Here is a 24,443-nt window from a genome sequence, read left to right as displayed (position 1 = left end):
GGGAGGGTGCTGAGTAGTCTCAGGAGCTCACCTCATAAACTGCTTCTGGACCTCATACATGACTGGCTCGTTATCCGTCAGGTCTGTGTGATTGCTCAGCGTGTCTTCAATCAGCATCACCTCCTGATCCTCCACGTCCTCCAAGGCTGCAGCAGGGTGGGAGAAAGCAGAAACGGTGGGCTAGCTCGCCCTGCAAGCTGCTGGTGTTCCCCAGGCCCCACACCAGGGAAGACTCCAGAATGGACACACAGGGGAGAACATGAGAGGCATGAAAGAGCAGCAAGAACAAGAACAAAAATAAATTACCAGTTTTGTGCTGGGGGGTGGGGGAAAAGGCAGCAAGAAAGACTTAGGTTAGGCGAGGGGGAAAAACTTCCCATCAGGGACTATAGGGGAAGGTCTCAAATATAAAGGTCAGGAGCTTGGGCTCTGGAGGCTGACTGGCTGAGCTCTGATGCCACTTCCTCACTGCATGGCTTTAGGCGGGCATGTACAATGAGGATAATAATAGTCCCCACTTCACGGTGTCATTGTCATTGAGGATTAAAGGAAAGAATGTGTGTCAGGTGCTTAGCAAAGGGCACAGCACTAGTACATGTTCAAGACATGATGGCCGTATCGACAGCAGTAGGCAAGAAGACTCAGGAAAAGGTCTGTGAGCCAGAGTTTGGGGTTGGGGAGCCAGGACTGAACAACAAGGGGGGATCTTAGGGGCCCAGAGACTTCCAAATGCTCCATGAGGACTGAGAATTTTCCATTCGTTCACTGCCACTCTCAGTGCCAAGAGTAGTGCTAGAACATAGTAATGACTCAGTCAATCTTGGTTGCTAACAAAATGACTTTTCCAAGCACTTGCATTATTTACCAAATGACTTATCTGTCAAGCGGTCTCACCGTACAGGCAGGGCCTGGGCCCTTATGCCCTTTGGACACATGGGAAGAGTGGGGCCTTGACACCTGAGCTGCTGACAAGGTCACACAGTTAGGGAAGAGGAAGGGAAGTCACTGGACTACATTCAGTGTGCTTTCCCTCTTGACAGTGTCTGATTGTCCCACACATGGTCCAGATTCCTCGGAACTCCCTTGTAGGACACTGGGCCCATCCAGAGACACTCAGAGACCCCCAAGACAGGGGCAATGCTGGGAGGGCACAGGAATATGAAGGATCAAGGATGGTGGATACCAGTTCTGTTGTCCTTCATGTTCTCCTCGTTCTCATCAGGAGCATAGTTGGAGAGGAAGTTGGCAAAGGAGCCATTGCGCTGCAGCAGGGCTGGGTAGGAGCCCACCTCAGAAACCTGCCCGTCAGCCAGCACTATGATGAAGTCCATCTGGGGCAGGAAGCTGATGCTGTGTGTCACCAGCACCCGTGTCTAGGGAGAAGACAGCAGGCTACCATTTCCACCATCCTTAGCACATACCCCTGGCACAGGCACAGGGCCACAGGGTGAGTGTGAGGTGCCTGTATGCCAGGGAGCATGAACAACCACATCAGTGGCTCACCCCATGCTCACTACAGCTGGTTCAGCACCTCTGGGCTGGGACCTCTATGGGTTTCCCCTGCCACCCAGCCAAGATTCCTGCTTCTCAAGCCTCCCACCTCCTCCAGGTCTCCTCCAAAACCCTTGGTCTCCCACCAGTTCTCTCCTAGGGTCCTAGATCTCACCTTAGGCCCCCCCCCCAACCTCCTGGAGGCCTCACCTTGCCTGCCAGCACACCTTCTGGCCCAATGACTTGGTCAAAGATATGCTTGGCCACATGAGAGTCCACAGCTGACAGGGGGTCATCCAGCAAAAAAAGATCAGCTTCACTGTAAACAGCTCGGGCCAGACTGACCCGCTGTCGCTGGCCCCCAGACAGGTTAATGCCCTAGATGGAGGAGAGAGGTGGGGAGGTGTGTATTAGGTAGAAGGGAGTCAGACAGGCACAAGGGGACAAGGGCCCTGTCACTGTCATTCAACAAAGCAGACCTCTAAATTCTCATTTGATATGCCTGGTTTTGTCCCTGTGAAGCTCTGAGGCCACAGAGGAAGAGGTGGTGGCTCTCAAGAGTCCACCCAGGGCAGGTGAGGACAGCCTGCCCCCTTTGCTCCACTACCCTGCCCAGCTGGTTTCCCTGCCTGCTGCCTTTATACTCTGAAAGGCTGGAAATCCCCAGGGGATCCTTAATAGACCTTTTAATCTCCCATCACCCATACAATTTTCAGATGACTTTCATAACAGTGATCCCATTTGATCCTCCTGTCTGTCCTTTCAGGGAGGTATCGTCAGCCCCACTTTCTAGGTGAAGAAATTAGAGCCCAAGACATTAATGACTTTGTCCAAGGTCCTGAACTATTCAGGGCAGAAGCAAGAATGGAAACCCAGCACCAACCCCCAAATTTGTCAACTCTGCGATTGTTCAGGAGCCACAGAAGAGGTAAGCTCTTTCCTTAAGCCCATGATAGGGAAACTAATGCACATAGCAGCAGGGATATGGCATTCCCTCTAGAACAGGGCCCAGATTTCTCAGGTACCCTGAGAAATTGACCCTGGTGTGGGGGTGGAGGGTAAGCAAGTGTGGGATGGGAGCTGGAGCTTCTGGGGAGAAGCAGGGGATGGACGTGTAGCTGTAGTGACTAAGGCATGTGAAAATGTCTGCATTCAACCAACCAATCTTTCTTGAGTGCCTACTATGTGCTGGGCACTAAATTAGGTTTATTTGTGTTTGAGGTTCGTGTGTACCTCCAAGAGAGAAGAGAAAGATGGGTTATGTCATAAATGGGGAGGTCTTCTCTGGGTTCCTATAACCTCAGACTCCCATCCCCACTGCCAGGTTCAGATCCTCAACACTTCTCCAGACCACCATGAGAGCCTCCTCACTGGTTCCTGTGCCTTTGGGTCCCTTCACACTGCAGTCAGGGAAGCTTTTCAAAATGCAATTCATGTCCCTACTTAAAACCCTCCATGGACAAGTCACACACCAAGATAAATAATGATGATAGTAGATTCTAATCCATTGAATCAAGTAAGAATCCTTGAGTCCATATTGATATAAAGAGATTAATAAGTAAAGAAGGGGAAGGAGAGGGAAGTTTTTTTTAAAGAGTAGAATGAGGGCAGCCCCGGTGGCGCAGCGGTTTAGCGCCGCCTGCAGCCCGGAGTGTGATCCTGGAGACCCGGGATTGAGTCCCATGTCAGGCTCCCTGCATGGAGCCTGCTTCTCCCTCTGCCTGTGTCTATGCATATCTCTCTCTCTCTCTCTCTCTCTCTCTGTGTGTGTGTCTCTCATGAATAAACAAATAAGATATTTTTAAAAAAGAGTAGAATTATAACTAATAACCACAGAAACAATGGGTTTAGGACATCACCATTTGGCATATATCACAGTAAACACTGACTCAGGCAAGAATTATCAATCGAAGTTATGAAATGAGATCACCAATGATAGACACCAAACTCAATCAAGTGATCAAAGTTAACATTGTCAATAAGGCATGAACTGATATGTGTCTCCTGGTACAATGTACCAAGAAGGACACAATGTTACTTCTTTGGTTCTTCCTGCCCCTCCAAAACATATAATCTAACCTAATTGTTTTCAAATGGAGAGACATTCTGCAAAATAGCTGGCCTGTACTCTTCAAAAGTGTCAAGGTCCTCAAAGACAAAGCCTGAGGAATTATCCAGATTGACAGAGAATAAAGAAATGTGACAACTAACTGCAACTCATGATCCTGGATTGGATCCTCGCCCAGAAAAGAAAATAGCTAAAAGAGACATTTACTGGAACAAACGATGACATGTGAATACAAACAGTGAATTAAATAATAATATTGTATCAATGTTAAAATTCTTGATTTTGATAATTTGGCTATAGTTATATAGAGAATGCCTGTTTTGAGGGAATATGCATCAAAGTCATTAGTGTAAAAAAAAAAAAAGAACCCCAAAGAGCTAAAACAATAAAACTCTTAGAAGAAAACATAGGAGAAAGTTTCATCGTATTTGGCAAAGATTTTTTGGATATGACACTAAGTGCACAGGCAACAGCAACAACAACAAAAAGATATTGAATCACATCAAAACTGAAAGCTTTTTTTTTTTTTAAGATTTTATTTTTAAGTAGTCTCTACACCCAGTATGGGACTCAAACTCACACCCCAAGATCAAGAGTCACACGTTCTTCCATCTAAGCCAACCAGGCGCCCCAAATTTGAAAACTTTTGTACTAAAGGACAGTATCAACAGAGTGAAAAGGCAACCTTTAGAATAGGAGAAAATATTTGCAACTCGTATATCTGATAAGGGATAAATATCCAGTATATATAAGGAACTCCTCCTACAAGTGAACAACAACAAAAAACAAACAATTGGATTACGAATGAGCCAAGGGGAGCACCTGGATGGCTCAGTGGTTGAGTGTCTGCCTTTGGCTCAGGTCGTGATCCCGGGGTCCTAAGATTGAGTCCCGCATCAGGTTCCCCATGGGGAGCCTGCTTCTCCCTCTGCTCCTCTCTCTGTGTCTCTCATGAATAAGTAAATAAAACCTTAAATAAAAAGTGATGCCTTTCCTTATGCATCTCTGCCCTCACTGCCCTCCTTGTCCCATGCACAGGCTTCTAGCCCGGCCCCCATGGCATTCTACAACCCCCACTTGTTCATAAGTTGGCCTCTCCTAGTCATAGATCCATTTTCCTAGTGCTGAGCACAGAGCTGAGTGATTCACATGGAGGAAGGAAGGAAGGAAGGAAGGAAGGAAGGAAGACAGACAGGCATATATAGACCTGAGCTGGGCTGAGCTGGGCGGCTATAGGTGCCAACCACCTAGAGGATGGGAGGGGGCCCAGTACCTTCTCTCCAATCTCTGTCTGGTCCCCACCGGGCAGCATCTCCAGGTCAGCTAGCAAGGCACACGTTTTCAGAGCCTGTTGGTAGCGCTTGGGGTCCAGAGCTTGGCCAAACAGTATGTTCTCCTGAAGAGTACAGTTCTGGATCCATGCCCCTTGAGGCACATAGGCCACGGAGCCCTGGCCGGAGAGAAGTTACCTCGGGATCTGCCCAGGGCCGGGCCAAGCTTCCCTTCCCAGGAGTTCTACCCTCTCACCTTCACACACACTGTGCCTTCCAGTTTCTCCATCTCTCCCAGCAGGGCAGACACCAGGGAGGACTTCCCACAGCCCACAGGCCCCACCACGGCCACCAGTGCCCCTTTTGGCACCTGGATATCTAGGCTGAGGGCAAGGAGTCCAGGAGCCCAATCAGAGTTAGGGATCAGGATCTTGGTACCCCAACCTTCCACCTTGAGACCCAAGCCCTCCTCCCTTTCAGACACTACCCTGACAAGCTGAGCCTTTCTCAGCTTTCCAGGCCAAAGATGGGGGCCGGGGCTGTGTGTGTGGGGGGCGGGGAACTGGGTTCTATTATGGATCTGAACTTTGGCCCACTTCAGGTAGCTGACGGGACAGGAGAAGCTGGTACCTGTGCAGGGTAGGGGGCAGGTCCGGGGCCCAGGTGAACGTTCCATTGTCTATGGTGACAGCATAGCCTGGGAGGACCAAGGTGTACAGGGTCAGGGTCAGGGGGTCCAGGGCAAGGTGGGGAGGGTGCCTGGGGTGGGGGGAAAGGGAGAAGACAGGAAAGCTTGGGGGAGGAGGAGGGAGAAAGGCAGGAAGTCCTGGGACATGGGCAGGGAGCCCTAGACAAGGAAGAAAAGTGGGGGAGGTCTGGGGGAGGGATGAAGTAGACTGCCAGAAGAGCCCAGAAGCAGGAGAAGGTGGCGCTGGTGGGAAAGAGGAAGAGGAAAAGACAGTCACAAGAGACAAGTTGGAAGCTTGGAACAGAAGATCTTTTGGAGCAGGGGCTGGGGCAAGGGTAGCCTGGCTAGAGGGTGTCTGGACCTGGGGTGATGGTCTTTCTTTCCACACACTGGAGATCAAGCTCATCTTGGCTCAGGAAATGCTGGATCCGTTTCAGAGACACGCTGGTCTGCAGGAGAGTGAGTCAGCCCTGGAAGCTGTGCTCCTCCTTCCCCCACCTCCTCCTCCAGCCTGCTCCCCCACCCCCCTACTTCCTGGGAGAGGCAGGGAGTCCTAAGGGCCCAGGTGGGGTGCTGGGGCTCCTCCCATGACTGAGTTTTCTCTGGTTCCCACTGCCAAAGTTAGGATCTAGGTTGGTAAGAGGAGGTGGTCTTCAGAGCTCAGGTTTCTAGGGAGCTCACATGTTCTCCTCTGATGCCAAATCACATATGGTTCTAATAGCTTCATGCCAAATACCCACACCCTCAATTCCTTGATTATTCCCTGACACTAATGACTTCCCCTAACTCCAGCGGAATGCCCAGCCCTACCTGGCCTTACCTGGATCAGGTTGCTGATTAACTGGGGCAGCATGTTGAGGGGAATCTTTAAAAGATTGAACAGGGACACGGACACAAAGGCCTTCTCAGCATCTAGCACGTTGTTTTGGTCCACGGACACGTATACACCAAGGGTGGTCAGGGTCACCTGGGAAGGGGTGGAGGGTGGGTGTCAGATGGAGTCTGTGGGGGCCAGGGGCCTGGGCTGCCCAGGTGGGAGGTGGGAGACCAGCCCCAGGGGGAGACCCTCACCAGGAAGGGGGTGCAGACCCAGGTGAAGGTGGATATGGCTTGGAGGTAGGCAGACTTGCGCAGCAGTCGGAGCTCATCCTCCCGGATACCCTCCACCTTCTCCAAGAAACTGGGCTCCCAGGCATACAGCTTTAGCACTTTGATGCCACCCAGGATCTCACTCATCAGCTTGATGCGCGAGTCCTTGAACTTCATTTGTTCTACCTGTGGAGAGAGCGGCAGTGGGGTGCCCTGCTTCCCTTCCCAGATCTCTACCCACAGGGGCTCATACTTTCCACGCACTTACAATGCACCGCAGCCCTTCAGACAGCGCCTGTTCCTCCTCCCTCCTCCTGCTGGGTCAGTGTTGCCCCTCAGCCCCAGATGCCCTGCCCAGCCTCCTTTTTTCCTCTGCGCACAAAGTCCAGCTCCAACCTGAGCACCTCCATCACTGACCCTTCCAAGTGGCATCCTCTGCCACCTTCCCTGGGTTTCTTAACCATGTTGTTCTTTCCTATCGTTTCTGTGCAGACCCCTCCCTGTGCATGCATGACTCCACAATTAGACTGGGAGCCTCCTGAGGGGTGCAGATCACTTATTTCTGTTTCCTCAGACCCTAACCCAGGGCACAGCACACACATACTATGTGCCACGCCACATATTAGGCATGAAGCAGATAATGATAAACAACTCAAACAAGGCCCAGCCGTCATGAAGCTGATAGTCTGATGGGGGAGGCAGATAGGAAACAGTTACCTGAGTGAATGCTTAATAAATCAGTAGGCATATTTTGTTTTAAGATTTCTTTATTTGAGACGGAGAGAGAGAGAGAGAGAAAGAGAGAGAGGGCCCTGGATGGGTGAGACAAGAGGGAGAGGGAAAGAGAATCTCCAGCAGATTCCCTGCTGAGTGAAGAGGAGCCCAACCTATGTGGCTCCAACCCAGGCCCCTGAGATCATGACCTGAGCTGATATCAAGAGTTGACACTTAATCGAGTGAGCTGCTCAGGTGCCTCTGTATGGGTATTCTGAAGCAAAACACCAGGATTCTGTGAAAGAGTAATGAGGTGGGGACTGGGAAATCAGAGTTTATGCTGGGGGACAGAGGGGAAGAGTGAGCAAGCAAGGAAGGGATGAGGTGAGTTCCAGGGAACACTGCGTGTGGTGGCCCAGAGATATGCATAGCTTGGTGCTTTGGAAAAAAGAAAGAAGGCCAGAGTGGCTACCACTTGGCCATACCCTATGGGGTGAGAGCTTGCGGGTGAGCAGGGGTCTGCTGGGTGGTCATAGGAAGTTTGTCATTCATTCTACATGCAGTGGGAAGATACTGAAGACTTCGATAAATATTTGCAAACAAAGGACTGGATGACTGGCTATTCACACTGGGCTCAGTGTGGTGGAAGGAGACCCTCATTAGACCAGAAGACACAGGTTTGAGTTCCAGCTCAGCCTGATTCTAGACTGCCCTCATCTCTCTGGGCTTTGGTTGCTCAGCTCCAAAATAAGAATGTTGCTAAAACCCTCTCAGGGTTGTTGTGAGGATAGAGTGAGCTAAAGTTTGTGGAAGTAGCCTACAGCCATCCTTAGTAAGCGAGGCAACAGAGGGGCCCCAGGTTAGTGGATACCCTCACCCTGGTACATGGCCAGGTGCTCCAGGCAGGGGCAACAGACCCATGATAGCACTCACCTGGAAAGCACGCATCTTCACGGCCACAGCTCCATTGAGTGGGATCAGCAAGACCATGAAAGCCACCCCAGCCAAGATGGAGGGACCCAGGTTCTGAGGAGGCATGTGGGTGGATTGGTAAGACAATTAACTAAAGTACCTGCACAGAATCCCACAGACAGACAGAAGCCTATTGATCGGAAACATGGAGCTGGACAGAAAGCAAAGGATGGTAGTCAGCCAAACAGATAGCGAAAGGAAGACATACAGAAAAAGCCCAAATGCTGAAAACAAGTGCGGAAGCCGCCAGCCATCGGATAATGACAACAGGCAGGAACAAACAGGCAAACACAGAAGGGTGTCCAGACGCAACGCACAGGAAGGCAAATATGGACATACAGACAATGACAGCCAGCCTCGCATGCACCCTGCCTCCAAGTCCCTCTTTCCTCCCCTGGGATCTCTGAGAAAGCTAACTGCCCACTTGGAAAGATTCAGTTGCAGACACCAGCATCCTCATAGTCCTGTTCCTGACCCAAATACCTAGGGAGGAGGCTCTGGGTCCATTATGCAGCCCTCCGCTGACCCAGGTTTGCCCTCTCTTGTCCTTTCTCAACAAAGTCAAGGTCAGAGGAAGGAGGCAGAGGCCAGAGCTCAAGAGTCACCTGCCAGAGGAAGTAGATCGCCAGGATGATCTGCAGGGGTGCGGACCACACCAGGTTGAGGAAGGGAGCAAGGTCCATGAAGCGCTGGGCGTCCACAGACATGAGGTTGACAATTTCTCCCACGGTGGACTCACGTTTGGCTGAATTGGTGATAACCAGAGCCTGCAGGGGGACGACAGCGGGGTGATGGACTGGGCCTGCGAGCCTCTTCAGTGCTCTCCAGGCTGGCCTCTAGGGCCTCTCCCCCACCCCCACCCCTACCGCCACCCCCACAGCCCTCCCTGTTCCACCTGACCTTCCTATAGATGACACCTGTGATGGCCGTACGAAGTCTCAACGCCATCTCAAAGATGCAGTGGAAATACTGGTGTAAGACCAGAGTCTGCGCCATGGAGCACAGAAACATCAGCCCAGCCACCAGGAAGCCCCACCAGGTGGGGGCCGTGGGGTTTGATATAAACCTGATCAGGATGCTGCAAGGAGAGGAGCGAGTCATGAGCGCAGGGAGGGATCCCCAGTCTGCTTCCTCTCCTGCCGCCCTCCCCTTCTGCCCTCAGCCTCCACTCTGGGCAGCCTCCGAAACCTCCCAGGCAGGTGCTGCTGGGCCTCCACACCCCCAGCCACACCACCCCCATGTCCAGACTAAGCCCAGTGCTGCCTCAAGACCGTGGCCCTCCTATATTCTTCCCTTCTGTCCTCCCCTCTTTTCCTGCCTGCCATGGCCCCACTGTCCCCCCCTTCCATTGCTCACTGTCAGCCTACCTGGCTGCTTTTCTTGCCTTTGGACCACATGGCAGGAAGCAATGCCACATGTCCATAGATTAGTCTTTCCTGCACCTTCTCCTTGGCTACTGAGGGCCCTAGAGCCTATCATGTGACCCCACAGACTGTCCCCGTCAAATCCAAAATCCGCCCTCTCCAACATCAGCAGCCCCCAGTGCTGCCCAGGGAACTTCTCCAGACCTCTCCTCCCCAGCTCTCTTCACCTCTTTCCTCTTACCTTCTCACTGCCCCCACTCCCCACCCCGCTCAGGAGCTACCCACTTATGTCTTGCCACATAACCACCCAGTGAGAACTCCCTGCCAACCACAAACTTCCCTCCAAGCACTTGCTCTCTTTTTCCTCTGCCTCAGGAGAGCAGGTGTCCATCTGGCTTTCCAAGCCTGGTCCTGTCCCACTGCACCCTGACCCCCATCCACCTGCTTAGGAACGTGCTCCATCAATGTTTGCTTCTTCCTGGTCGTCGATATAGTTATTTCTGCTGGCGGCTTTGTACCTTCACCCTATTGGCATGACCAGGTCTCTTCCGTGTTGGGACAAACCTCCCCTTGACTCCATGCAGCTACCCCCATAGTAGTAGCCAGGCCTCTCCTTCTGCTATGTGTTGACTGCGTCTCCCAAAAAGATGTTCAAGTGCTAACCTCTGGTACCTGTGAGTGTGACCTTATTTGAAGATGGGGTCTTTGCAAGTATAATCAAGTTACAATGAGGTTGTACTGGAAGAGGGTGGGTTCTAATCCAGTGACTGGTGTCTTTATAAAAGAAGAAGGGAGTTTGCACACAGAGACACGGATGTGTGTATATGCTCATGTACACACACACACACACACACACACACACACACACAGGGGAGCATGTGGAGGTAAAGATTGGAGTGACATGTCTCCAAGCCTAGGGATGCCAAGGACTGCCAGCAACCATCAGAAACTAGGGGGCATGGTACAGATTCTCATTCAGAATGTCTAGGAGCCAACCCTGCCAACTTGATTTCAGACCTCTGGCCCCCAAAACTGTGAGAGAATACATTTCTGTTGTTTTAAGCCACCCAGCTTGTGGCGATTTGTTACGGCAGCTGCAGAAAATGAATACATCTTCTTTACAGGATGTTTCTAGACCTCCACGGCTCCTGCTCCAGGCCCTTCCCCTCTGTCTCAGCCTCCGTTCTTAGCGCTCACTAACAAACTCCAAGTCGCCTTCTTCAGGCTCCATTTTCCTGGCAGCTTGTAGCACTGGAGGTGAGTCCTTGTCCTAGAAGCATTCGCTGTGCTCTGCTCCATCATTGGTTCTTTCCCTAGCTCTGGTCCTTTCAAGCCAGTCTTCTGCTCACTCCTTACCTGTCATAATTCCCTAGAGCTCTGTCTGGGATCCTGGACATGAGCTCTCTGGGTGAGCCCAGCCACAGATACTGGACCCTGGCCTTCCATCCGATGTCTCTGAAAATGTGGTCTCCAGCTAGCTGGGAATGTCTCCTTGGGGGCCTCCCCACAGCTTGGCCCCAATGTAGCCAAAATTCAGCTCACCACCTTGCCCAGTGCCCAGCCCCTCCCTCCCACTACATTCATCATCCCAGTGAAAGAGATCTGTCACCCTCCAATTATCCAGATCAGAGCCCAGGAGGCCATGACCCCCTCCTTCTCCCTGGCACACACTCATTCCCCAGAAGCTCCTGAATCCTATCTCATTCCTGGCCTGGACTCTCCTCTCACCTGGTGGGCCCCCTCCCAGCCAGCCATCCTGTCCTACATCCCCCACACAACTGGCAGGGAGATCCTTCTGAAATGCAAACCAGAGGCCCCTCTTTGGCTTCAAATCTTTCAAGGACTCCCTTAGCTCCCCTTCTCTCCCCCTCCTTCTGATGGCTCTTTCCTCCAGAATTCAGAAATACTTGGAGTTCTTGAGTCATGCCCACTGAGGCCGTGATTTTGCATTCTCCCCTCCTTTCTCACCTAGCCAACCAACAACTGCCTATCCAGCAAACTTGATGACCTCCCTGGCTACCTGCTTCCGGTCCTTCCCAGGCTGGCTTCCCTGCTCCTCCCTGGGATTTCCAGACACCCGAGCACACCTCTGCCTCTAATGGTTTCTCTTGCAAGACTTTGACACCTTGTCTTATGCGTCTTATGTGTCTGTATCCCTAGCATCTAGCACCATTCCAGTATACTGGAGGCCCAATCAGTATTTTTTGAATGAGAATGGATGTGTGCATGAATGCAGTGACAAGATGTGTGTGTGTGTGTGGGGGGGGGTGCTAAGCTGCTAGGCAGCTCTCCTTCTTACCCTATCATCTGAGAGCTCCTTCCAGCCCAAGCCACTCATGTGGCAGATAACAGGGTCTACCAACTGGGAAGAGCACCGGAGCCGGAGCGCAGAGCCCTGGACTCCCAACCATCTGGACGAGCTGTGCGCCCTGGGGCCAGTGTACCTCTCTGAATTTCTGCTTCCTGTTTGTTTGGTTTTCATTTTAGTTTTCTTGCTTCCTCTCTTGTAAAATGGGAGTAGATACACCTCTCCATAGGATCATGGTGGGGTGGGGGGGTAGGATTTAGGGACAGAGGGTTTGTTAATGTGAACCAGGAAACAGGTGCAAGGACATTGATGTTTGCCCAAGGTCACACAGCGAGCAGGGAGAGGCTCTTTGGTCCTGGCCTAGGATTCATTTCACTACATGTTGTTCCTTTGGACTGAGTCCTCAGGGACAACCAGCCAGCCAGGAACACCCCCCACCCAGGGGAGGGCGATGGAGCGAGTAGTCAGACCTGAGCAGTTGTGGATTGATGAAGGAGAGCAGATCCTGGACCACCTTGAAGCACATGCTGATGAGGATGCTGGGACCAAAGGTAGCCAGTAGGGCCCACAGGAAGGAGGGCTGCTGGGACCTGGGCTGGCCCCCCAGCAGCACCTCATCCTCACCGGATGCTTTCTTCCCAGAGGCCGCTGCCGCCTCATGCCTGGTCCAGGGAGGAAAGAGCCGTGGGTAGGAATAGACACATGTTCCCCAGAGCCAGGCACCAGCTGGGGCTGGCAAGGAGCAGGAGGCAGGAGGAGCCGCCTTCTTGGCCCTCGGGACTGGGAGAGGGATGGACAGCATGGCCTTCCAGGTGAGAATTCCCCAAGTGACTCTGTCTTCAGGTGCTTGAGGATAGTCACGGGCTGCCCTCACTGCTACCCCAAGGACTAGAACTCCAGCAATTGGCGGCCCTCTCTCCACCTCCACAGGCGGCTCCATGGAGGATGCTGACAGGGAAGGGACACATGGGCGGGGATGGAGGGTGACCTAGTCCCCAGGTAGCTGAGCAGGGAGGGTGAAGACGTGGCATGGAGAGGGTGGATGAGAGGGGGTGCAGTATGCACATTGGGGGGCCGTGTCTCCCCTGAAGCTACAAGCCAGGGAAGCCAAGACACTAAGGATCAGGCCCAAGTCCCTGGCTCCTCCACCAGCCAGTTGCCAATAAGGGCTCTGGGCTGAGCTGAAGTCCTGGGCCCCCGGCTATGGGCAGGAGGGGAGAAGATTCAGTCCTGGGGTCAGAAATGGGGAGGGAAGCTCTGAGCTCCAGCTCTCTCGGTTGAGCAGTAGCCAGACAGGTTCCTGTGTCCTCGGTGGGAAGCCCCTTCAGTCAGAGGGTCATTTCCTCCAGCCCCTGCCTCCAAACAGGAGGCAGGATTGAAAGGAGAGACTGGCTTCAACCTTCTTCCCCTGGCCCCTTCCCTTTCTGGAAACTACCTTTCAAGATCTTAATGGCAGGGTAGTGCAGCCATTAAGAGCAGCAGGCCCAGGCATCTGGGTGTGGGTGCCAGGTCTGCCACTACCCGCTAGGGGACCTCGGGTGCATTGTTAAACCTTCCTTCCTCAGTGTCCCCATTTGTAACATGTAGACAATAGAGCCTACCCTGCAAGGCTGTTAGAGATTGAGTTAATCTACATGTTTAGGACCATGCCTGGGACAGACTGGGTGCTACAAAAGTGTCAGCCATTCTCTGGAGTCAGTAGAGCTGAGGACAGCTGGCCCTACTCAGGCCTGAGTGTCCCACTTCAGGACCCACATGCACCTGCTCTTCCCCCCACCCCCACCCCTGTGATTGCCTTAGGTCTAGCAGCTTCCCCTGCAGGAGACTTGGGGTATCTGAAGTGGGGTGGAGTGGTGTGGGGACCCCGAGAGGGCCTCACCCCACTGCCTGCTTCTGAAGCTTCTTCCATGCTTCCAGTAGCCTGTTCACCACCTTCTGAGAGCAGTCGTCCTCTTTCAGAGACCAGAGGTCCTGCTCCTCCAGGGGGCGCCGGTAGCCAAGGATGGCCATCCTGGGGATGGGCGGCAGCCCCACACAGGGGCAGTTAGCAGCCTGGAGCTGGGACCAGGGTCTCCGGAGCTCCTAGGGTCCCCAGAGAAGGGTCTCCCTAAGGTGCTGGCCAAGAGTGGTGTGTCCTCTATTCCACCAGGGAACAGGTTGGAGGTCATTGCCTCCCATCTTAAGTTCTTACCTCAGCCCCTCCTCTCCTCCCCAGATGCCCCGGGTGACCCTTGGGACCCAGTGATGAAATTCACACTGACTGGGCCCTCTGGGAGATGACAAGGCTGGGTGGATGGAGTCCCAGACTCAGGTGCCTCCTCATGTGGTGTGGATAATGAGCTGTCACCCGGGGTCACAGACACAATTATCCTGCTCAAGCCACTCTGAGGGGCGGCCAAGGAAATGACAAGCTGCAAGCTTATCCCAGATGGAAGGGCTTGGAACTAATTACGGTTCCCCCCTAGCCCCCTAGGCCTGTTCCTGTGATGTGCCAGATGCAGGGCTGGCGTACGGCCTGAGATGGGAGCTGTGCCAGCCGGGCCTCTGCACTCAGCCCCCAGCCCTTAGGTTTCCCCACCCACCCCATGCCCTCTGGTCAGGGCTTGGGGTGGGGGAAAAGCCAGACTCCACTCTGGCCTGCTCCCCTTCCTCCTACCTCCCATCTCCTCCTCCCTCTGGCCCAGGCTGGAGGAAGAGCCAACTCACTTTGTGAACCACCAGAAAGACAGGCGGGAGAGGAAGCCAGCGCTGACTTCTGGGCAGGGATTCTAGAAGATGAGAGGGTAGGATAGGAAGAATCATCTCAAAGCATAGTAGAGGGAACAGGAGTCCTCGTTCTTGCCTGCCCCAAGCCCCAGTTGTGAAGAGGACTTGGGGATGGAAGGAAGGAGAAGGGATGGGGGCTGCTGGTAAGGGCCAGGCTGAGGAGCGGGCCATGGAACCCCCACTACCACCCGGCCTCTGTGGAACACTCACAGGGTCAACATTCTGTGGGGAGAAAAATGGTGGCTTCTCCCGGAAGCAGGACAGGATGAGAGCAAAGAGCACCAGGGCGAAGTAGATGTAGAAGGTGGTGAAGTGGAAGGGGTCTGAGACCTCGCCCTGGAGGGAGAGCGCGGAGGGACATCAGAGGCGTGGGGAAACCGGGCCCGCAGTCCTGCCCTGAGGGGTCCTCCGGGACATCAGGCGCCTCTGGGACAGGAGGCAGCCCCCGGGTCTCCCATCCAGAGGGTTCTGAGAGTTAGGGAAAGGACACAGGGGGCCGCTATTCAGTGAGGACGTGCTAAGCACCCCACTTACCTCACCTGTCCAACCCTCCCTATGAGGAACGGAGAAGCACCCCACCCCATCATCTCAGCAAAGGTCAGGACAAAGCCCAGAGAACTGAGATCATGGGGCTTGCAGGCCGGACAGTGCGGTTCATGTGTGTCGCTCCCATGTTTCATTGCAAGATGCTGGCAGGCACCCCGTCAGACACCCCACTTGGCGGTGGTGGTGGTGGCTGCAGGATGGCCCCTTGCACTCCCACGAGCATCCCACAGTGGCTGTGTCCTGCCGCTTCCCCCCGTGTTACATTGGTCCTCGCTCCCGGTAGAGATGTGGCAAGTAGGGGACAACACGGAGAGGACTGAATGCAAGCGGAGGTCCCGACAGCAGGGGAGGGGCAGCCTGAGACCCCGCAGGGACTTTGAGCCCTGAGGCCATGCCCCGGACAGGGGTGCCCCTGGCAGGTTTCTCTCTCTCTCCCCTTACCTTTGCCGTGGCTGCAAGGATCTTGGAGCGGAAGGGGACGATGGCACAGACCACACACAGAAACCAGAAGATGATGAGGACCCCCGAGGACTGTACCCCCCGCAGCCGCTCATATTGGATCAGCAGGGTAGCCAATAGCTGTGCAGGGAGGGCAAGGAAGGCTGGGCCAGAGCACCCACATCTGGGCCTGCCTCTGTCCTCCCCACCCCACACGGCAGGATGTTTGGGGGGGGTCACCCCACCCTCTTCCCACTGCAAAGGCACCCAGCCCCCTCTCAAGAGCCCACTGGTCCCCCAACACAATCCCACAACCCACTGGAGACCTTCCCGCATTAGCTTCCAGGGTCCAACACTGACCATGGTGACCCCCACCAACAAGGGGGTGACAAAGGAGATGGGGGCAGGGGCCCAGCCGTGGACCAGGCCATGGAAGGAGTAGAAGAGTTCAGCCCAGGAGACACACCACAGCAGGACGCCCAAGGCCTACAAACAGGGGACATATTGGAGACTTCACCTTCAAAAGTAGGGGCAGTTCCCACTGGGAAAGGGCCTTTTATTCTGAAACCACCAGGCCTGTGCAGTGTCTGGCCCGGGAAGCTAGGCTGGGCACAGGCCAGAAACTTCCCAAGGGTGGGGAGAATATTGCCAGAGAACTTTGTTGAACTTCCACAAGCAGAGAATATCTCATCTGACTGTAGACCCAGTTGGCAGGCTGCCATGACCCTGAGCTGCCGGGCAGGTGTAACTAGGAAACCCTGTCCAACCACTGATGCTGACTTTGGTGGGGTGGGGAGGAGAACTGTGAAAAGGAGAACCTTCCAGGTGCCAACCCCTCCGCAGGAGATCCCTGAGCCCCTGACCGTCTTGAGTCTGGAGAGGTGGGAGAGGACAATGTAGCCTCGGTTATGGCGCTGCAGGTAGAACAAGTAGCAGGGCAGGGCGGCCCACAGGTAGATGCAGGGAACCCAGGCCAGCAAGGAGTTCTGGAAGCAGGGAGTGAGGTCCGGGTTGTCGGTGTGCACAGACAGATTGGAGTCCTGGGGGATGGAGAGAACAACTCAGTGTTGTGGCAGCCTGCTGCAGAATGGGCCCTCCCTTGAGAAAGGCGGGGGCCCCCGCCCCACCCTGCCAGAGGCACTCCATGAGCTCTGGGGGTCAGAAGTGCGTGAAGACATGACTGTCAATGTGCAAACGAGCAGGTGCTGGCAGCATGCACAGTCTCCTATGAGGCCCTGGTCGTCTCGTCCCTGTTTCCTCATTTCCCTCTCTCTCTGATGGAGGTATAATTTAAATACAATAAACTGTGCCCACGTGAAGTGCACAATCCAAGGGGTTTGGCAGGTGTACGCACTGGCAAAGCCGCTGCCACGGTAAAGAGACAGAGTATTTCCATCATCCGCGAGTTCCCTTGAACCTCTTTGCAGCCCATCCCTCCCAGGCAACCACTGCTCTGCTTTCTCATTCTAGATTTCCACTCTTTTTTTAAAATTGTTTTATTTTATTGATACAATCAGTACATGCAAATGGTTGAAGAGCCCACTTCTCTAAGCCTCTCCCAAGGAAGAGATAGGGAGCCTTTCTGAGCTTTATGTGCTTCACTTTTAAATTTGGGAAGACCATCCATCACCCCACCTACCTCCCTGCTAGCTGTGAGCTCAAAGGAGCAATGGGATAAAGAGAGTTTGTAAATCACAAAGCCTCAAGTAACCAAGCCACCATCCCAGTTTGGCACTGTCCTGGTTTGAGCACTCAAAGTCTCGTGTCCTGGGGAACCACTGGTTCTAGACAAGACCCACCCCTGTCTCTGAATATAACTCCAGCCTTTCAGGAGGAGATGGGGGCATACATTCAGACATACATTTTGGTGAGATTGCTTCTTCCAAGGCCACACATGAACTGATCTTTTATTCCCCTCTCAAAAGCATTAGCTGTGCTTTCCAGAAAGCTCAGAAAATATAAGCAAGTAACAAAAAAGCGCACCCACAATCTCATCAACACGAGACGATGGTTAACACGGGAGGGTATAAAACTCCCTACTTCCTGATTGCCAATTTAAATACTTGTCATTCTTATTTTTGTCCTCATTATACCTTCACACAACTTAAAAAGTCAAACCATTAAAAAAGAAAACAGTATCTTGCCTCATCACTCCCCACCCCAAGTTCATTTTTCAGGAGTAAATATGTCCAAATTTGTTAACTTTGTCCTGGCATCTACTTCCATAGTTTAAAGCAATTTGTTCTTGCTCTTATTGTTTGACTTACTAATTGTTTGATATTGAGGTTGCACCTGCCTTGTCCTTCCTGTTTGAGTGTCCTCATCCTTCCAGCGTAGCAACACCACAGGCTTTTGTTAAATAAATATTCAGAGCTAACACTTTTTTTGACTCTCTCAATGTTCACTACAGCAGGCTCTACGACTTTCAAGCTATGTGACGTTGGGCAACATGCTTAAACTTGGCCTCTATGGGCCTTGGTTTCTTTGAGAGTAATGTTGGGATGATAACCATCTCTCCCTCTAGTTCCTTCCATCCTGTCCCCTCAGGTGTCATACCAACCCAGGTCCTCACTTCTTTCTGAGCAATTTCCATGGGGTTCTGGTCTCTTCCCTTCCATGCCCTAGGGGCCCAGATCCCTGACCACACAAAGAATCTTTCTTTTCCTCCTGGTCTTTCCTTCCTGGTCTGCTGGCTGATACCCACTCTTGACGTAGGAGTGCCCCAGGGCTATTCCTCCCTCTTCTCCACCTGCACATCCCCCTGCCATTCCCCTGCCCCCTGCCCTAGCCATCCCTTCTGGTCCCTTTTACAAGCCAGTGACTCTCCTTACCTTCTCTGTTCTTTCTTTTCTCTATAGCACCTGTCACCTCTACATGTGATATAAGTCACTGGTCTATTATGTTTTCTGTCATCTCTTCCTGATGGCATGTAATCTTCACTTCATTTATTGATGTGTCCTAAGTACTTAGAACAATGCCAAGCACATAGCCGGTGCTCAGAACAAAACGTGGTTAAGTAAATTAAATGAAATATTTGTTGAATAAATGCATGAATAAACAAAAGGATAATCTTCTATCTTCCCCTTAAACTGTCAGCAGTGCCCTAGCCTAGAAGACAAAGTCCAAGCATGTTACTATGGTATTCTAGGCTCCCAGCTGGCCTTGAGTCATCTGTCCATGTGAACTACTGAACTATCTAGGTGCTTTGAGTTCTCCTACCTTAAGAAAATATTCATGGAGTGGTCTGCACATCCTGTTTCCTCTTCCTCAGCTCCCCTTCTAGTCTTGAATTCCATCTAGGTCAACCCTCTGCCCTCTGGTGTCCCTGCCCACAGCCAAGAGAGGACTCTTCCTGAAAGGCATCTCTGTGCCCCTTGCTTCATACCCATGAAGCTGCAGTGCTTCCTTCTGCTCAGGGAGCCAAATCCAAGCACCTCTTCCCCTGCTGCCAGATTACTTCACTCTAAATCTGCTCTGAGGATCTCACTCCTATACCTTTGCTCAACCTGCTTTCTCTCCCTTCCACCTGTCAAAATCCCAATAACTACAGGGGTGGTGAGCCAGGTTTAGGAGCCATGTTTCCCATCTTGAACACCCTTCTTCCTCTGAAGTCAGCACCCAATGAGGGACCCACCTTTCTGGAGCATCCGTTTTCCCCTTGATGAGTTGAGAGTATGCTATGAGTCAGACATGGGGCTAGGTGCACCCACGGCAGACCCGTCCCTGCCTTTGAGGAGCATGAGGTCCAGGGACATGCTGCCTTGGGGTATGCTATCCAAGCCTCGGTGGGGAAGTTCATACCATGTACCTATTATATTCTAGAGCCTTGCATCCAGTAGTGCCTCAAGCAATGTGAACTAAGGATCCATGAACTCTTGATGAGCAGCCGGCATGCTGGCCCAGGGCTGGGTATATGGGTCACAGAGCTGGGTACCCCCTAGACCTGGTCAGGCACCCCAGAGGGAGAGGAGGCAGACAGTAAATCCAGCCCTTTCTCCTTTTTATTTATTTATTTTTTAAATTTTTAAAATTTATTTATGATAGTCACACACACACACACACACAGAGAGGCAGAGACACAGGCAGAGGGAGAAGCAGGCTCCATGCACCGGGAGCCCGACGTGGGATTCGATCCCAGGTCTCCAGGATCGCGCCCTGGGCCAAAGGCAGGCGCTAAACCGCTGCGCCACCCAGGGATCCCCCTTTCCCCTTTTTAAAACACTTCTTGGGGTGCCTGGGTACCTCAGTCAGTTAAGGGTCCAATTCTTAGTTTCAGCTCAGGTCATGATCCAAGGGTCAGGAGATGGAGCCCTGCATTTTGGGCTCCGCACTCAGCAGGGAGTCTGCTTCTCCCTCTCCCTCTGCCTCCCACCACTGCTTACACATGCACATACTCTCTCTCTGTCAAATAAATAAATCTTTAAAACACTCGACTTACAGAATAGTCATTATAAACTTACAGAAAAGCACACACATTTTAAGTATACACCTCGGGATCCCTGGGTGGCGCAGTGGTTTGGCGCCTGCCTTTGGCCCAGGGCGCGATCCTGGAGACCCGGGATCGAATCCCACGTCAGGCTCCCGGTGCATGGAGCCTGCTTCTCCCTCTGCCTGTGTCTCTGCCTCTCTCTCTCTCTCTCTGTGACTATCATAAATAAATAAAAATTAAAAAAAAATTAAAAAAAAAATAAGTATACACCTCGATGGATATTCATACACTGAACACTTCTGTGTAACCAGCACCCAAATCAAGAAACGAGACATTTCTGGCACCTAGATGCCCCCTCCTCGTGTTCCCTCCCAGCCACTAGTTCCTGCAGAGGAATGCTGTCCAGGCTTCTAGCAACACAGACTACTTTTGCCCAATTGAGATCTTCCTATAAAGGAAATTATACAGTAGGGCTCTTTCATGCCTGGCCTCCTTCATAAACTTGGGGTTTGTGGGTGTCATCCTTGGGGTCGAGTGTGGGTGGGGATTGTTTCTCCTCCTTTCTGCATGGTGGTCCATTCGGATAGATACGATGTATTTATCCGTTCTGTGGCCAATGGGCAACCCCACCCTGGTTTAAACCTAGCGAGTCTGTTAGATCCATCCACTTAGTCACCATCTGGATAGCCGGCCCAAGGCCACCCCTAATTCAGACCATCAGGTCTCTAGGCCTGGAGTGCATTTCCCACGTCACTGGGTCCAGCCTGAGCTTCCCCTCCTCCAAGAAGCCTTTCTGGGGCAACTTCTACCTCTGAAGGATTTGCCCTTGCTTTATTCTGCATGGTCTTAGCAGCCAGGTAAGTGACTGTTCCCTGAGAGGGATAAAGGCTCCCTATGTCCCAGTGGCCTTTTATTACAGCACTTACATGGTCACTATCTGATCATTGTTTCAGAACAACTTCCAGAAGCAGAGAGGAGAAACAGTATCAGGCCTGGCTCATGAAAGAGAAAGCAGGTTTCACCTGCTCTGGAGACAGGTCCAAGGACCGGGCAGTAGAGAGCCAGGACAGACACCCAGGCCTCATGACACCCGAGCTGGGTTTCCCCCTACCTCTGCTACATGCACCTGCACCTGTGAACATTTCTCATCTCCTACAGCAACGTGAACCCCAGACGACAGACACTTAGCCCTGCTTCTATTCTTTTCCTTTCTGGCCCCAGCCGCCAACCCTGACCCCCAGCCCCCAGCACAGAGCTGGGTGCACAGGAGCAGCCCAGATATGGGCTGGGTGGTGACTGGCAAAGGAGCGCGTATGTAGCCCAGATGGAACCTGAGTTCGAGGTCATAACAGGGAATTACCATATGAATGTGCAAGTGGGTGGCATGGCTTTTTGAGGCAGGTGGGAAGCGGCTACAAACCCTGATGCAGAGGACCCGGAATGAGCTACCACTCCTGAGCCATGGAAGTGTGGACAGGCTCCTTCATCTTCTGAAGCTCAGCCTCCAGCGTGAGTACTAGGAGTGATGACAACATCTCAGCCAGCTCCCCACGGGGAGTGAATGAGCAGATAGATGACCCTGGGTCTCACGGGGCAGCACTTGGAGAGACAGGTGCTGGAGCAAGAGGTTGTTGGGACCTTATTTGGTTTCACAGACAAGCTGCACTGCAGCAAACATCAAGAGATCTTGGGAGTGTGAAGCCCCAGAGGGTGGCTTTGACCCACTGGGAGATCCAGCCTGGGCTCCTTTCCCTTTCCTCACCTTGGCAGAGCCCTCTCCAGGGGCAGCGGACACCCTCCATGCCTGTGTTCCTACAATATTTATCCCAGAGCTGTTGCTAGGCCATCCATGGGACAGGTCATAGACGACACGTCTAGAACTGAACTCCTGCCCTTCTGCTCCTCAGAAGCCTGCCCACCCTGATGGGTGGCCACTGCTTCCCCCTCCCAGGTCAAAATCCTTGGGGTCTTCCTTGATTCTTCTCTTCCTCTCATACCTCACAACCAACCTTCGAGTAAATTCTGTCCACTTCACTTCAAATCACTAGGCTGAACTAGATGGAAATGCTCTATTGGACTACAGACAGAGACAGCCAGAGAGCACAAGCAGGGGAGGGGCAGGGGCAGAGGCAGAGGGAGAAGCAGGCTCCCAGCCGAGCAGGAAGCCTGACACAGGATTCGATTCCAGGACCCTGGGATCATGAGCTGAGCCAAAGGAGCCCAACCAACTGAGCCACCCAGGCACCCCTATTTGAATACTTCTATCAACAAAATGGCAACTTCTTCTGGCTCTCCCTGATGTGTCCAGACCCAACCACTTGTCTACACCCCTCTTCCTCGCCTGGATTATTGCCCTAGCCCACTCTCTGGTCTTCCTGCTCCCGTCGCTGCTGCTAGTCCTGGCAGACTTTTCCAGCATGGTAGCCAGAGGCAGATGTTTATAATATCCAAGTCAGACCACGTTACCATGTCACTCTGGTGGTGAAGGCTCTCCATGTCACTCAGTGTGAAAGCCAAAGTCCTATGTGGCCCTCACGACCCTCTGGCCTGCCTCCCCATCTCTGGCTTCATGTCCACCACTGTCCTCTCACTCTGCCCTCAAGCTGGCAACACTATGCCTCATGCCCTCAACACCTGTGAGTGCTCCTTCCCATCGGGGTCCACCCTGACCTTCCTTTTGTTAAAAAAAAAAATTATTTATTTATTCATGAGAGACAGAGAAAGAGAGGCAGAGACACAGGCAGAGGGAGAAGCAGGCTCCATGCGGGGAGTACGATGTGGGACTCGATCCTTGGACTCCAGGATCATGCCCTGGGCCAAAGGCAGGCGCTAAACCACTGAGCCCAAGCAGAGGAGGGGCCCGACCCTGACCTTCCTAATTAAAGTTGTAACTCCCCCCACCCTGGCACTGTCCTGCACCCATGCTTCTTAGCCTGTCCCATTTTCCCTGCAGCCCTGATCCCCTTCCAGCATACTATAGAATCGAGTGATTTATTGTGTTTATTGCTTTTCCGTCTGCTCCCCCTGGAACATATGCTCCATGAGGACCGGGGTTTTCCCCACCGCCCAGAACAGTGCTTGGCACAGAGAAGGCCCTCCTATGCATTTGGTGAACAAAAGAATGAGTGAGTGGACAAAGGAATGAGGGCGCCCTCTGAAGCTCTGTCTGCAGCTGAGCCCCAGGAGAGGTGCTTCCTCTCTGACACCAAGGCCACAGCTCCTGTTACCCAACCGAGTCTCTGACCCAAAGTCAAAGGACAGGGTTGGTGGAGGTCATTCCTAGATCCTATGAAGCCGCCTGCATTCCCGCTGGGCAGGATGGATGATCCCCTCTCAAGCTACTACCACTCAGCCATTCTCATTGGGAAGATGAGCTCTGGCTGAGCTGGGCTGGGCTGGGCTGGGAACACGGGGCCCGCAGCCCCTCCCTCGCTGTCACCACACAGTTTCCACGGTGACAATAGCTTCCTTAATAATGTGATTCAACAGCTGGACAGGTCTGATAAGGTCTGACACCCAGAATGGACCACATGGGGGGAAAGGCCCCTCCCTGGGCATAGGCGCTGAAATCCCTGGAGACCCAAGCAGGGGACAGGTGGGCGGGGGCATGGCCCCAGATGAGTCACAGCTCTGTCAGGGACAATCCAGCACCCTCCCCCACTACACCCAACCCCCTCCCCCTCGAGGCCCCAGGCTTGTTGACAGCCTCTGTGGTGGGAAGAGTAATTACTTCCTTAATCCTGTGGGGGGGGGAGGGGGAGGGGGGATCAACTGACAAGTTCATTTATCTCCGCAGAAATGGAGGTGCAGAAGGGGCAAGGGCCAGCTCCGATCCCAGTTTTCGGTCACTGCCCTACTGTGGCTGCAAGAGCAGCCTTCACCAGGGCCTCAGGGTGGGGGTGAAGCCGACCTGAGGAGGGTGGGGGGAGCAGCCTCTGCCACTGCTGAAGGGGGCCCTGGCTGCCACCAGCCACTTTGGTTATTTGAGCACCTGGTTCCCCAGGATTATCACCTCCTATTCACAACAGCTGAGGCCCATGGCTGGCGGGGAGTGACTGCCCTGGTTCCCATGGGCTGGCACCGGGACTTGGACTCTCCCAGGCCCAGCCCTCCGGCACCTCCTCTACACCCTATGGGCTCTGACATGACATCCCACAGGTGTCCAGATCACCTGAAATGTTAAAAATCTCCTTTCCTCGAATGTAGCCCACCTCCGAATCCACTCCCTTGCTGCGGTTCTTCTCCCAGAGCTGAGGGGAAGGAGCTGCCATCATAGGGCAACACGCTAGCTGTGGCTCT

At 53.0% G+C, this 24,443-nt stretch overlaps 1 protein-coding gene and 1 long non-coding RNA gene across 4 annotated transcripts in view; one reads left to right on the top strand and one right to left on the bottom strand.

Annotated features, from left to right (window-relative positions):
• Positions 1-24,443, bottom strand: part of ABCC3 (ATP binding cassette subfamily C member 3) — a 44,547-nt gene that overhangs the window by 15,239 nt on the left and 4,865 nt on the right. The window contains exons 2-20 of one of the 2 annotated variants that reach the window (XM_038547687.1): positions 16,579-16,755; positions 16,076-16,201; positions 15,719-15,856; positions 14,942-15,067; positions 14,672-14,733; positions 13,845-13,976; positions 12,436-12,627; positions 9,194-9,371; positions 8,899-9,060; positions 8,255-8,347; positions 6,590-6,793; positions 6,339-6,485; positions 5,880-5,967; positions 5,461-5,527; positions 5,087-5,213; positions 4,833-5,009; positions 1,702-1,869; positions 1,184-1,373; positions 32-146 (exon numbers count right to left, since the gene is read on the bottom strand). In XM_038547687.1, coding sequence (XP_038403615.1) covers positions 32-146; positions 1,184-1,373; positions 1,702-1,869; positions 4,833-5,009; positions 5,087-5,213; positions 5,461-5,527; positions 5,880-5,967; positions 6,339-6,485; positions 6,590-6,793; positions 8,255-8,347; positions 8,899-9,060; positions 9,194-9,371; positions 12,436-12,627; positions 13,845-13,976; positions 14,672-14,733; positions 14,942-15,067; positions 15,719-15,856; positions 16,076-16,201; positions 16,579-16,755 — 2,669 coding nt within the window. Of the gene's footprint in view, positions 1-31; positions 147-1,183; positions 1,374-1,701; positions 1,870-4,832; positions 5,010-5,086; positions 5,214-5,460; positions 5,528-5,879; positions 5,968-6,338; positions 6,486-6,589; positions 6,794-8,254; positions 8,348-8,898; positions 9,061-9,193; positions 9,372-12,435; positions 12,628-13,844; positions 14,048-14,671; positions 14,734-14,941; positions 15,068-15,718; positions 15,857-16,075; positions 16,202-16,578; positions 16,756-24,443 lie in introns of those variants that run through there. The other variant, XM_038547688.1, reaches the window with a different exon arrangement.
• On the top strand, positions 133-12,068 carry LOC111097377. Of its 2 annotated transcripts, XR_005364486.1 has the most exons (4): positions 133-1,447; positions 2,258-2,419; positions 10,782-10,914; positions 11,630-12,068. It is a non-coding gene; the product is annotated as an uncharacterized LOC111097377 (long non-coding RNA). The 2 variants fall into 2 exon arrangements; XR_005364487.1 differs by lacking the exons at positions 10,782-10,914; positions 11,630-12,068 and adding an exon at positions 3,591-3,950 and having other exon boundaries at positions 139-1,447.

The sequence above is a fragment of the Canis lupus genome, chromosome 9, assembly GCF_011100685.1.
Source record: "Canis lupus familiaris isolate Mischka breed German Shepherd chromosome 9, alternate assembly UU_Cfam_GSD_1.0, whole genome shotgun sequence".
NCBI classification, from domain to species: Eukaryota; Metazoa; Chordata; class Mammalia; order Carnivora; family Canidae; genus Canis; species Canis lupus.
The sequence above is the reverse complement of the archived record's forward strand: the minus strand, read 5'-3'. Positions and strand labels throughout refer to the sequence as shown.